Source organism: Epinephelus moara, chromosome 7 (assembly GCF_006386435.1).
Source record: "Epinephelus moara isolate mb chromosome 7, YSFRI_EMoa_1.0, whole genome shotgun sequence".
Classification (NCBI taxonomy): Eukaryota; Metazoa; Chordata; class Actinopteri; order Perciformes; family Serranidae; genus Epinephelus; species Epinephelus moara.
Window position 1 is genome coordinate 36,557,982 of NC_065512.1, and position 15,125 is coordinate 36,573,106.

General features: G+C 39.3%; 1 protein-coding gene across 3 annotated transcripts in view; it reads right to left on the minus strand.

Moving 5' to 3' along the window:
- LOC126393530 (inactive dipeptidyl peptidase 10-like) overlaps window positions 1-15,125 on the minus strand; it is a 318,572-nt gene that overhangs the window by 140,336 nt on the left and 163,111 nt on the right. For all 3 annotated transcript variants that reach the window (XM_050049721.1, XM_050049724.1, XM_050049722.1), the window contains exon 3: window positions 11,866-11,961. In XM_050049721.1, the coding sequence (XP_049905678.1) occupies window positions 11,866-11,961 (96 nt within the window). The remainder of the gene's footprint in view (window positions 1-11,865; window positions 11,962-15,125) is intronic.

Genomic DNA, 15,125 nt, shown 5'->3' on the forward strand with positions numbered 1-15,125 from the left:
AAGCATCCAAGATACAACCTACAGAATAGAAGATGTTATTGGGAAATAGTGGTTTTGATAACAGCTCTGAATCACCAGACTTCTGATGCACTAATGGCTGTGTTCACATCTGACTTCAGCGCTGTCTGTGGGGAAAATCACACACAATGAGCAAGAGCACAAGGAGAACAATCTCTCCTTTTTAATCAGTGTCCCTCACTGCTCACAACAGTGATAATGGGCTTGTCAGGAGCCTCAAAAATAGGATGTGCTATCAGGAGCTTAATGGGAGAGTGTGAGATACGGAAGGCTTAACGGAGGCTCAACAAATGAGGACGCTTTCCCAAACTGAATTGTGAATATTGTGTCTCTGAGAGGATAAACAGAAAGAGGACTTACATTTACGTCTCGATCTCTCCATGTATTCACAGCTGTCCGGCTGCTTTTAGCTCAGGAGCCGCCAAGCAGTAGCATGTAACCATTAACAACCTTCACGCTCTAACAGTCGAGTGTGTGTTCCACGCACACGCATTTGCATGTCAGCAGAGACCAACACACACACAGACAGTCGTTCCCTGCACTGATGCTTTAGCAGCAGTTCCCAGCACAGCTTGGGAAGTCTCTAATGTTAATTAATGGGAGGCACCAGAGCATGCAATTCCTAATTAACCCCTGAGAATGATGCTGCAAAGGCATGCAAGTGAAAAAGGAGTCTAAAAAGAATGCAGTTTACATCTTTCAAGACCCTGTCTCCCTGCTACCGATCTATATGTCACAAAGCACTCCGCAGATCGCTGGCATCTGACAGCAACATGGCTGATCTTTTCTTCCTTTTGCCACTACGCCAAGTGGCAGGGGAATAGAGATTAATTGGTGTGATCATGTGGTTAATGAGGAAAATGAAAGGAATATCAAGGTGGGTTGATGGCTTAACGCTAAAAGACCTACTGAGCTGAAAGGCGAAGTGATTAGTCATCCGGTGAAGAAAACAAATCTGCTGGCAGAAAAGCATGTATTTGATATCACACAATGATCTGGCATTGACATGCAATTACAGTGTGCTTTACACTTATTAAGGAAAAGTGCACACTATCTTAAGTCTACACACCAGTGAACACACCCACGAGCATACGGCTTCAGTTCAAGTGTATCCACATGCCACCAAACTGCGGCTTGGGTCACAGCCCGTTTGTCGGCAGTCTGGCCGAGAGCTTCATACTGCATGCCAAATTCTTGATTTAGAATAAAAGGTGCGGAAGGAAAACAATGATTCACCAAATACTGGCCCACAGTGAGAGTAATGGGATGTGTCAGTGCCAAGGTAAGTGGCTCACCCGAGGGGAACATTGGTGGCAAAGATCATCTTGACATTATATGCTGTGTCTCTAGTGCCGATACAAATGAGCGTCAGAGAGAATGGGACTCATTTCCTGTGCTGCAGCAGACCTGGACCGTTAAGTTCAAGGGCATGATTTCCACTAAGGGTAGAGGACAATCGTCCCCTTCACAGTTCCCTCAAATAACTATTTTTGCCCTCCACACTCACACACACACACAAACACACACACACACACAAACATATGCTGTATAGTTAGATATAGTGTAAGTCTGATAAACCATCTAAGATCTTTCTATCCAGCTGCCACAGTCCTAATGAGAATAGGGTTGACTTTATAAAAATGTTGGTCCATTTATCTACAATACCTTCAGCTATTACTATGTGTTTAAAGCAAAAAGTTTGCCACTGGTACAGAGGTCTTGTTGGACTTTTCATTTCCTGGGTTTTGCCTTTCAAGCCACAAAAAGGCTGGGAAAATAAATCCTAAAGATTAGGGCTGCAATTCACAATTGGTTTCACTATCTATTAATCTGCCAATTAATTTTTCAATAAAAAGAACAAACATTTTGGTCTAAAATTTAAGACAGTTCTGACAGATTTAAATCACAGTTTGCTGCAGACCAACGGAAAACCTTCAGTTGCTTATTTAGTCCCACCAAGAGTCTGAAGCACCCCCAGAAATATTTACGTTACCATCACATAAGACATAAAAAAGTAGGAAATAACGTGGAACTAGCTTGTGTTTGGCATCTTGATAAAAAAATTAAATAATTAATGAATTATCACCATAATTGCCATCAGTCCAATAATTTAATTTTTTGGTGCTCTTTTACCTTATATCAGAGTATTGCATTAATCTGATACAGTGAAGGGATGCTACAGTCAAAAGGAGCAAAAGACTGAGTTCCTGAGATGAGAACTGATTTTTGGTGACCAAAACTATATTTGACTCGTCATGCTTTATTTATTTTTGTTATACTATGCAATTTGTGGTTAGCCATACAAAACAGCATTAAAGTCACAGTCTAAATTCTCTATCAACTAAACTATCTTACTATATTACCACGTGTTAGGTCAGCCCGGTCTAACAGAAATAGGTGAAATGGACAAGAAGTCATAACAACATATTATGTGGCAGTGGGCATGAAATGTGTTCAAATTACTTCCTGGCAACATGAAAATGCTAATGCTAATGCTAAGTCAATGAGGATTTTTTGTCGCGATGGACACAAATTAAATACGAACAGTGGGAAAGTCAGCACAGGGTGGGTACAAGGTAGTGGATGGGTCAAACTAACAGCGACTGCTGTTTGTGTTCTGTGCCAAAACAAAAAAAATCAACATATTAACTTTATGGACTTTATGTAACTATGCATAGTATCTTACATACATACTTAATGTTTTTAACCAAAACCACAATCTTATTGCTAAGGTTAAAAGTTGTTTAACCTAACAGGTTATCCTCATGCACTGTCCATGTTTTTTTTTCCCATGAAAAGAGATGAACAGAATTTGTGCATATCCCATGTAATGATGAGCCAGTAATTGGTGCATAACCCACATATTCTGGGAGGCTGCGATTACGTGACCAATACGCTAATGGGAGTAAACAAGAAATTGGTCCCAAACAGTCTCATTAGGAGGCAGGTTGGGTGGTTTAGGGGTTACAAAACACAGAACTTTCCCACAGGAGACTGGTGTTCAGAACCGTGTGAAACCAAGTACCTCTTGAGTTATTTTAAGGTACGCCTTCACTTTTTCGTGAACTTTGAGTCATTTTAAGGTACATCCTCACCATGTTTATTTTTCTAAACCTATCTACAATAATTTGCCTAAACCTAACCTACTTTACTTTATGTTAATTACATAACTTTATGTTAGGGATGTATCATCATTTGTTACATTTAAGAACTGTTATGTGTGCATGTTCATAGGATATTATACCAACCTTTGTATGAGGATACGTTGAACATAACCAAGTGTTTTTATTTCCCTAAACCTAACCAACCTGTGTTTTTTTAACAATAAATCTGCAACTGTTCATAATAAACTTTGCATCGGCATTGTTTTGGTGTTGCTGATTGCTGAATTTTGACACAATACATGCCTGCTACCACATAATGCACTATAATGTATTTCTGTGAGACTGTGTTGATTATGTATGTAAAGAAATAGCATTTACACTTATGCCCATGGTGAAGATATTTTCTCAAAGTCCTCAAAAAAAAAACCAAAATATATAAAATAAAGTAAAAAAAAAAACAAAATTTAAAATGTTTGATATACCAACATTTAGAATACTGAACTAGTTTCCATGGCACAGGCTTTAATAAAGACATTTCCTGTTACAGGCTTTACCAGGATTTATGGTAGACTTTTACATTAGAAAATATCCCAAGCATGTATTCAGACATGACACAGAGTATGAGCGAGGATGTTGCACTACATAAGTGTAGGAGTGAAGCAGATGATGTGTTGAATGAAAATCTGGATTTTCCATTAGTTGAACAAGCATTAGTCGGCTTATGTCAGTAATTAGGCCAGAGCAGGAAAGCATTTATCATCGTCAAGGACGCACACTCGACCGAAGATATGACTCTCCTTCAGCAGATGTCACCTCCTATTACTGCATGTACTGTACACCTCAGAGCGTCATTATCCACTCAGCTTTGCTACAGGCATTTCAAATGTTAATAATATAGCTTGTGAAACAATCAGGTATTGGAGGAATTGTAGCTCAAGTTGACATTTTAGTATATAAACACATCCTTAAGTATACTGTGGTGGTGTGAGACAGATATTTTGACATTCATACATATGTGAGAAGATATTGTTGCTGAGGAGGAATCGGTGGATCCTCATGTGGAGCCAACAGCTTAGCTTGGAACGAGCACAGGTACTGTAAATATAGAACTGTACATAATTTTACAATTATTGGTAGTACAGAGCACATTTCATCATGATAGTCATTAAGTGCAGTAACGTGTGAGGGAGATACAGTAGTATGGTAGCTGCTCCATCTATTACCTAAAAACTAAATCTCTCTCTGATGAACTGCATTTTCTCCAACACTTAATTTAAGTACTGAGCTTTTTAGCAGCACCCAGTTTCATTTTCACATAATTACACGTGTTTATTTCTCAGAGCTGCTCGGTAAAATTATACATCCAAACAGTCCAGCAGGGATTTATTAATCTGTCAGCAACAAGCCTGCTTTCAGGTCATAAAAAAGATGCATTTGATTGCAGTGAACGGAGCAAATTGACAGGCCGCGCAGCTGAGTATGGGGTGGAGTGGAGTGGTAATTTGTACGAGGTAAACAGTATTGACAGCTACAGGCTCAATAATGGATTTACAAAGATTACTGGACTACTGACCATTTATTGATGTGAGATAATGAGTGAGATTAGTAGGTACGTGCACAGTTGCATGCACGTGTGCACAAAGTCTGACCTCATATCTGAAAATGTGTTTGCTTAAACCTGGTCCTCAAATGGCATTTAAATATATGAGGAAAAATACTGTATGAATCTAAAGAGTTAGTGTCTTTGTGTCGTTGCATTCATCTTTAAGCCTTATCTCATTAGGACAAGGGTAAAAGATTAATGCAGTCATTTTCCTTATTTTCTATCCTATATATATAGTCATATGTATAATCACAGATGTTCATATCAAACACGGCTAGTTTCAAATAATTAAGGCAAACATATGTAAAAGTGATTGCTGAGAGAAGGAACATTCTAAGATGCTCTAAATACTCTGTTAAAACATTTTTTTCCACTTTGCGACAAGATATGGTCATCTGCTCCAGGCACGTTGCTGCAGGTGTTTACTTTAAGTAGCATACACTGCTACATGTAGCTACATGCTTAAGTCAAGGAAACATGTAATCTTGGTTGCTGATGTTAATTTCTTGTGGATGTCGGATCATATTCCTACTAGAATATGTCCAATTGTGTTAAGAAGCTTTTTTTTGGTGATTTTTAACAGGAGAAAGTGTCACAATACACAGTCATTCCCAGGCTGCATATACAATGCTACATGTACCAACATGCTAACCTCTTGGTAATTTCTTCCTAAATTCAGATCATATTCCCACTGGAACATTTCCACTTGTGTTTAGAAGCTTTTATGAATGATTTTTAATGGGAGAAAATGTCGCAATACACAGTCATTCCACAGCTGCAAGTATACTGCTACATGTAGCTACATGCTAACATCAGTGAAACATGGAATCTTCGTTGCTGATTTTGTTAATATCTTCCTAATTTTGGGTTAGATTCCTGCTGGAACGTCAGATGGTGAAGATTTTGGTTTGGAAGTCTCTATTGGTGATTTCTCATAGTTTACTAGCCATTCCCTTGGCTGCAATGAGATGCAGTGCAGAGATGCTGAGAAACGGGAGACCTAAAAATGCTGACGGATCAGAGCAGACTGACCTTTTTTTGGGCTTAAAGAAACAGCCGTTAAAATGAGTCTTCTTAAAGGGTGAATACAAGTGTTCTCACACAGACTGTATAAATAATTAGTGTTTTTTTAACATGTAAACATGTTCTAGTAGAAACCCACAATACAAGTAAGAACCTGAAAATTAGCATAATAGGTCCCCTTAAAAACTGAGAGTTTGATCTTCTAGTAGATAAGAATCAACTGAACTGGAGGACAATTGACATTTGAGACACATACAATGTATTTTAAGTACTATTTTGTCTATGATAGGTTTTCTTTCCACAAAAAAATTCAATTACCCAGTTCAGAATCAAAAAAGAATAAAATATGCAAATGTTCACCTACTTCACAGAAAATGTATTCTCAGCACTGGAAATTTCAAGTTTCCACATCACACTTATGCAGCTGCAAGTTGGACGATGACTGGCTTGCAATGGCAATGCGATGGTATGCAAACACCCCTCCTCATACACGTTACACCTAATGTGAGCACAGTGAAGTTTGGACAGTGAAGTAAGCACAGTTCATCTGCAGCAGATGAATGTGAAAACAGTATTCAAGTGTCTGCACTTACATCATTCTGTGAAGTAATGATGCGCAAAACACACATGGTTTTTCTAAAACTCAGGAGCACTAATCACTAATTCTTTACACATTTTGCCTAATTTTTGGGTACACATTCTCAAAGGACGTAACAGGTATATAGTGAAAGAAAGTGAAGAAAATTCTTGTGAGACGTGATGGTGGAACTGTTCTCAGCCAGAATTCATGAATGTGTGTTCTGACTGAGTGTTTTTGCAGTTTGACGTTAGTTGTGGCAAGCTAGCAATGTCCACACTGACAGTGTGTGTGGAGTTGTTTTTGTGCAACAGCTCAGCCTCTGACTGACCTCAGAACTCACTAAAAACTGCAGTTCTTTCTATTTTTTTCCTCAAGTTTCTTTCCTGTTTCCTCTTGTCTCTGTACAAAGTTGAGTCATGCAGCCTCAAGAGAGGATTTTGAAATATTTTCAACTGATCTTTGCTTCAATCTGCCCAAATTGGTATCCACTAATCTTTGCATGGACTTTATATGCAATCGCACTGCCTCTGAAATTCAATTTATGTTCATTCCGAATATTCCTTTAGGCTTCAACAGTAGATATGTTGGTGGAAATGCTGTATGTCAGATGTTCTTATCAGATCTGTAATGGTTAATCAATTGAGTTTCAACTATTGAAACAACGCCAAATAATTTTGTAATCAATTAATCGATTTGAGTCATTTTGTAGACAAAAAAAGTAAAAATTCTCAGATTCCAGCTTCTAAAGTATAATATTTTCTGGATTCTTTGCCCCTTTATGACAGTAAACTGAATATCTTTGTGCTGTAGATGATGATGTCAATTAACTGAGGAGACAACTGTCAAATTAGCAGACAATGAAATTTTTGTTAGTTACAGCCAACATCCAACATATCATGCTGTATGTACACTTATGTAACTGGCAATTAAAGGCGCAGGGTAATGAATCACTAGATATGTTGCATTTGAAATAAATATTGTTTTGGGTAAAAGAAAGAAAGAAAGAAAGAAAGAGAAAAATCAAAGTGATGGAACAATCAGCTGCTCTGAAAAGCTTAAAAGGTTTCTCCATTGACTGTCAATTGAGTGAACAGTTTCTGGCTTTGAGAGCTGTTGAGAGCCAACTGCTGTGTTATTTTCTCCAGGCTGGGCCAATGTGAACACAATATGATGCTCTTCTCTCACCAGATTGTCAGTGACAGGCTGAGGGTGCCCAGCCTGCAAGAGGAGCCGGAAACAATACTGATGGAAAGTGACGCTCACTGAATCACATGTGGCGACAGCTGAATGTGACACATGCGGCAGTGTGAAACACACACACACACACACACACACACACACACACACACACACGCACACGCACACAGATACATACTTACAATATGTGGAGAAGACTACACGTGTCATTTCTCACATGCGCTCAACATTAACCAGATGTCTTCCCATAATGTTTGTATAGATTTTCATCGATAACAGCCACACCCACCTCAGGATAACAGTTCATTTCATGTAGGTGAACACTGCAGAAATGAAAGATAATTTGAGTTTGAACTAAGTTCCAGTCCCATAAAATATACTAGTTTATGTTTATTTCTTCCATGATTTGTTTTTTTGTTCTATACATACAAAATAAAGTAAAAGCTTACTGTTGCTCCGTAACAGCTATGCTGTTTTTTTTGTCGGCAGGCCAGGTGCCATACATCTTCAGGTGTTAACTGTTGCAAGAGTGAACAACACTGATATTCAACTTCATATGTTGCAAACTGATGTGTTCAGTTCACTGTTCACCAACATATGTGCTTTTTCAATGACAACGCTGCAGACTAGTGATATTCTGTAAATGGATGCCTTTTAGAATGATAGTAAACATGCAGATAAGTGTGCAATGATATTTAAAAAGATAAAAAGTATGTAGGATAAGTAGTATTTATAATCTAATAGCAACAGTGATGTGAATGATTTAATGATGCATGGTCCAATCAGCAGATGCTAAGTCCTAACTACAGATAATTGGAGGTTATAGACTGAGTCATTATCGCTGTGTTGAAGAGGCGAGGTATTTCCAAGAAACAATGTCCTGTGAAAAACTGGCTCCATTACCACAGAGATGGAGGTGCGTACCTGATGAATCACAGTGCTCTTAGCAGCAAATGTAATGATGTGCTCCATTTGACTAATCATCAAGTTATAATGTCAGATTGTAGCAACCCATCCATCTGTGACTCTATATTGACACTCATTAAACTGAAATAAGGATTAAAGTCACCAGTATAGCTGGATATTTATAACTGCTCTGTGGTCACTTCCACACCAGCAATTTGGTTCATCTGGAGGGGACCAAGGGAAAAAAAAGAAAAAGGAAAAAACATTTTTCATGAGTTTTGCAGCCACTATGAAGGAAGAGATCTTCAGTTGGTTGCAACCTGCATGCAGCCTCACCACCAGATGCCACTAAATCTTACACACGGGTCCTTTAAAATGATTTGGCAGTGTTGTGAAAAAACTTTTTTTTTAAATATAAAATTTAACCAGCTTTTAATATACACTCATAGAATGCTCCCAAAATAATTTTCTGAGATGACAATGTGGCTACAACACATGTAAAAGGGGTTAGATATTAATATTGGATAGGCTGCCTGCTTTTAACCAGAGGTGTTTTCTTAATTTGCAATATTGGTTTTGCACCAAAGATGATTTTATTAATCTGACATTTGTGGTAAATGTGATGATGCATGACCTCCTCAGGAATGTGGACATGTTTTTCCCAGTTCTGAGAAATATGAAGCAGTCTGTGTGTATTTGCCATATCCGACTCCCAGAATATAGTAAAGCTCAAAACACCTGTGCTTTACGCCTTGTCATTGCCCGATGTGATAGTTACTATGAGATGATCTGTTTAAATATGATCTTTTCTCAATAAGCACAAGGATCTAGTCATTTTAAAAGTTTAGCATTTAAATTCATGCTACAATTACATCTATCATCATACATTTCTTGTGGGTGGTCCGCTTTTTCTCCATGACACAAACAAACTGCATCAGAGCTCAGCTGGAAGCCGGCGCTGGTCAAACAAAGAGTAGCCTCAGTCCAGTTGCTTATGTTTACAAGTCATCTTAAATGACGTGAAGTAAACAGGCATCAGGAAGGCTTTCATTTGCTGAATAATGTGCTCTTTCCTGGCAAATGACATTTTCTCATTTATAAGAGATTATACCTTAGGCCAACACAACATAATTATAACCTTTTACTGTTGGTTAATGAGCCATCACTTATGTTACTAGTTTTCTTTTTTCTTGTTTCCCTCCCTTCTTTTGGAAACTCAGATAATTTAATAATACCTAATGACTCCCAGTATTCTTTTTTTCACTGTAGCGTCTCCAGGTTTACCTGATTGGAGTCTAGCTAATTATTGTTTGCATGATTATAAATTACCACTTTAGTCATAAAGAAATTATATATCAAGAATTATAAATGATCAGTATGACACCTTTATGTTCTGTGGTACTGTGGTAATGAGTTGTTAAAATGTTTCTGTATAACTCAAGTTAGACAATAAAATACATGTTACTGCATCCCACTCACATTTGACTAAATTAGAGCACATGGCACATTCATTCAGATTATTGCTAATGCAGACAGAGATGAAACACTTTCAAGCCAGAACCTCCAAAGCCTCTGACTTAGGAAAAAAAATCTCAATTTTGCTCCAAATCCTAGTGATCAATCTTTTCTCTCTCCCGTCTGTCTGTTATCTTCTCCCATTTGTCTGGGGTCTATTTTGCCCCATCCATCCGCAAACCACCCTATAAAGCTGACTTTTCTGACTGCCTCATCGCACAACATCGCTGCTCTCTCTGTCTAGCCTGGGGTCAGCTCAGGGAATGAGATGGCGTTGCCAAGATAGTGGAAAAATGTCACCCGGGAATGAAATATTGATGGACAGAAAGGCCTTGCCTCTTGCCCATGCCCGCGGGCGTGAAGTGAGAGTCACGCAGTCGATGGGCAACCAAGAGGAAAGCCAAAACAAACACACTAATCCGCAGGAAAGGAGCCAGACGGAGAGAAATGCGGGAACCCCACAATCCTGTCCATCCTTTCCCTCGGAGGTATCGTTATCTTCTCCCTCCCCCTCGGCGAACCATAATCAGATTCTCTTGCACTTCACTTGATGTGGTTTATTTCCAGCCAAAGCCTTCCAGGCTTAACATATGATCCCCTTCTGGCAAATAAGGAATCAATACAATGTAAATAAGGCAAGGGAAAATAAATCCCAACATCCGAATTTGCATAACTACATGCAAGGTAAAGCTAGGGTGAAACATAGCAGCCTTGTTTAAAACGGAAGTGTCTGCTTGTTGTTTTAGTGAGCCTCAATTACAAAGCAGGAGAGACAGCAGAGAGAGATGTCATCCCTGCTGCTCAACAAAAGCAGAGCTGTTGTTTGCTTTTGCAAAGCACACTCAGAACTCATCGAGATGTCATTCACATCAAGTGAGAGTCAAGGTGTGTTTTGTTTAAATACATGTACAGCAGCATGAAGTAGGGGACAAGTAATGTAGTCAGTTTACTAGACTGCCATTCAACTTACTGTATGTTTCAAATATAATAATTTAATATAATGATTTTGTTGTTCCATGACACAGGCAGGCACTAAAGCCTGATGACAGATTTATCTGTGATGGGAAAACAATGAAGCCTCATTGGAACCAACATTTTCCACCAAGATCAGTGCATATACAGGTTTTTTATACAGGAAAACCAGCTAAAAATAGACGATACACTCATTTCACATTGCCAGTAGACCAAAGAACAAGACACAAGTATGCCTTTTCTTTTTTTTTTTTAACTGATGTGTCACATTTGACATCACAAACACACCAGAAAGCATGGTTAATAAACAGTAAAAGCAGCATGGAGGACAGTTATATCTGTTACTTATTCCGTCTCTCTTTTAAACTCACTGCCGACTAATTTGAAATTATGTTCAAGAGTTCTTGGGATGGACACAGAAGGGAATTTGTGGTGGACTGTCACTGCACTGCATCAGCAAAGTGGGGAAATTGGCGTGTCAACCCCATAGACTGTGTATAAAGATGGAAGACATGACAGCTCCCCGAATGTAAAGCCAGAACATCTTCAGGATCACCCCATGATGGCTAGCTGCAGTATAGGTCATAAAGCCTGTCACCTCTATGTTAGCCGCTGGGACATGGGCCAAACTAAAAATCAAAGTACACATAAAAAAAATAAAAAATAATTCCAAAGATGGTTTCTGTCATTTTATGTAGTTCTTATCATGCGCATGGTTTGGTTATAACTAGTAATTGATGTTTAAAAAACTGGGCTTGAAGTAATGACTGACAGGTGTGTGTGCCAACCAGTGCACTTGCAATTGGTCAGACGGTTTTATGGGTGGAAACTCAATACCAGCGGTGATCACTACATAGACTTTGGCTCCAAATGACATCCATGACTTAAGGAATTAACACGAAAGCTTTGAATTCCAGCAGGTACAGTGAATGTTGTGGATTACTCACCATTGATCCATTTGGCCTCCGGGTCATGGACCTTGAACTCAGGTTTGAACAGATCTTCCACAGTCAGTTTGGTGTCACTTCCAGCTTGGCTGTCAGCTGCAAAAACAAGCCATGAATCGTTAAGTTGCCTATAAGTAAAATATGGGCACCACATAGATGTGAGCTTCTCTCCAGTTATCAAACATCAGTTCTATGTAGCAATCCAATTTGTTTCAGCATCCATGGAGTTTGCAGTTTGGGGCTTAGAACGCACCCTGGGGAAACGTATTATGTATGTGCATAAGTTAAGCCTCATGTCCTGTTTCAGTTCAGTTAATTAGAATGGTTATTTTGCTGTAAACATTGTGAAAATTTGTGGAGGGTAGGAATAGAACTGTCCCCCTCTGTTGGGGTACCTAGCACACTGATTTGGTTCTATAAAGTGGAGCTAGAAACACTGCAGTCCATCAACTGGTCAGTAGAGAACCATCTTGCTCAGGCGTGAGTTGTGGCTGGTTTTGAAGCTTGTGTAACCACTGTTCATACTGTGGCACATTTTACATACATTAGTAAATGATAACTTTAAAATGACAGAATGCTTTGCTGTCTTTAGCAGCAGCTAGACTGAAAATATCATTTGATGCACCCTGCTGTTCAAGGTCTACTACCAGCAGCTACCAGCAACTTTTAAGGTGGAATGTTGTCTTGCAAGTCACTCAATGGCTGAGTTGACAACATGAATCAATCAACACACCTTAAATGTTAGCATGACAACTCTGACCATTCCATTTCTTTTTACCATCTCTCTGGGATGACAGACTCTTTAGTGATGATTGGATCTTTAAGCGTTTAAAAACTGTTTATGAATTTCAGCTGGATTAAGTGAACAATCATCAGTGATCAATTTCCTCACTTGGAGAAAAGAAAGTGTGCAGTATTGTTCCAGTGTGCTCCGGCAGCACTACATCCCTGCTCATGCCTGACAAGGACTCAATATATAAACCAGCTATTTTTTTTAATATGCCATAGAGTGAGACTCTCACTCCAGCCTGTTCTTTTTTGTTCTGAAAATGTTGGCGTGCCAACCCCAGCATGTGGACGATAACCTAGCTGCAGATGTTCCTCTGCATCACTGGTAAAGAGGAAGGCCCTGATCACACAGAAAGTGTTTTAGCAGCTGGAGGCTGCCTCTTGTAAGTGTTTTTTTTAATGAAAATAAGCTTTTTGCTTGCTCTGTTTGCAGTGCTATGCGCCTGGCATTTCTGCGCTCAAGGGGCATGGTGTTTTTCTACAGCGCTTGAAAAAACTTCAACTCAGAGCGTAAAAATGCCCCACATCATCTTTGCTTTTTTCTCCACTGTCTAATCAGATGATTTGAGAGGTGGGCCCTATGTGGTCATGACAACAAGTTCACAGTTGGTAAACAATGAAGGAGAAACTGGTGGTGCTCAGTCACTCGGCAGGACCAATGGACTCCCTGTACTTAGTACTCATTTTTGTTATGCTAGGCCTGACGATAGACAGCAGGTTGTCAAACTGCCCCTGAAACATCCTAAAATATGCCTGGAAACGGTCATCATCAGGGCAAAGCTCCTGGACCAACTCCCCATGATGCTTTTTAGGCTCATGTAACCACACAGATCTCGGTTTCCCTGTGCTCAACAAACTATTTGCTGACAGCATCTCACCCTCAACCAGAGCTGGCGCAAGTACCCTCTGCTTGGAAACGCTTGTCCTGCTAGGCATGTATCTTATATGTAAACAAACAAATGTGAGCAATCCTTATCAAACATGTTTGTTTATGTTATGTGTTTGTGTTAAACTAATAGCAGCCAATATATCAGAACACTGGCACAAATCCTAAGGCATAAAGACACCTGGTCCCATTTCAGTGAGGGACTTGTGAGCCTTGTTTACATTAAATCACATTACACCATTACACAGGAAGTGTTTACCCTTGAAAATCCTGTTTTTTTTTCCCTATCAACAGTGGTTGATCCAGCCATGGGAATGTAGTCATTTTAATGAATCTGGAATTATGATCATGCTCAAAACACTTTTTAAACTGTACTGTGAACAGTCTGTTCCCCCCAATTAAATCCAACAGCGACATCCTGTTTCTCTGTCAGTACAGATGAAACACACCACCAAAATGTCACAACCTTGTCACTTAATGTCACAATGGCTGCCTCAGTTGTTTTTCCTCTGCTCAGTCTACCCCTGTCTCCAAGTCACTTCCCCCAAGCCCAACCATTTCTTAGGAACTCTTAAGCGTGCCATTCTCCATCCATCCACCAGGTGCCCTCAGACATTGCCACTGGTCAACCGACTCCTACATCCACCCGCTCACTTCAAATTACCCCCCACCTTATTTGGACCGGCCCATCACCACCTGCCGCTGGCCAGATTGTCAATGTTGCTTCCTGCTGTTGCTTTCCAGCCTCTGGAACTTGCGACCAGGAACCTACATCTGAACCAGAATCAATACCTGCCTGCACCTTTTACCTGTTTACCTGTGGATTTTCAGCTACTTCTGTTTATACTTTCGGCCTTTGCATGTATGTAAGCTTGTGTATCTTTACTTCACCAATAAACACTGAACTGTTCCTGTCACTTGGTTTTCTGCATTTGCAGCCTAGAAGAAATTGTTGGCATCTTACATTTCTACAAACCACAAACACCTTACATTTGTATGTTTCATACATATCATATCAACGTTTCAAACATCTAATGTAAGAGCTGACTTGGTCATTGGGAGGTGGAGGGGATGATGGATGGTGCATCACCTAGGCCAGACTGTTGCCAAGCTGCAGACCAATGAAACTTGTTTTTTTAGCAAGTCATCACTTAGTTTACAGTAACTTTCTAGGCAGCACTTGTGTGTGTGTGTTTTTTTTAAGCCAAAACATGATCTTTTCCTAACCAGAACCAACTGGTATAGGTGCCGAAACCTAGTTTGTTGCACACCAACCAAAGCATTGTTGAAATTTAAAGAAAAGTAAATTTTCAAAATATCAATTACATCATAACGTGCAAATGTATCAGTGGTTATGCAGAAACATACAATGCCAACATTTATTTTAGTGATTGGGTTGGCATTTGGGTCATTTCCCTCGTTAACTGAGACAATGTATTAGGAGACAGGGGTCACTTGTAGTTACAAATGCACATAGATACATCTCCTAACTCCACAGTTTTACTGAGCATTTTACATTTTAACTCTTTGTTTTGCTTTTACTTCCAGCATAACTATGTACAGTTCAGTTTTTTTCATTAAGCAA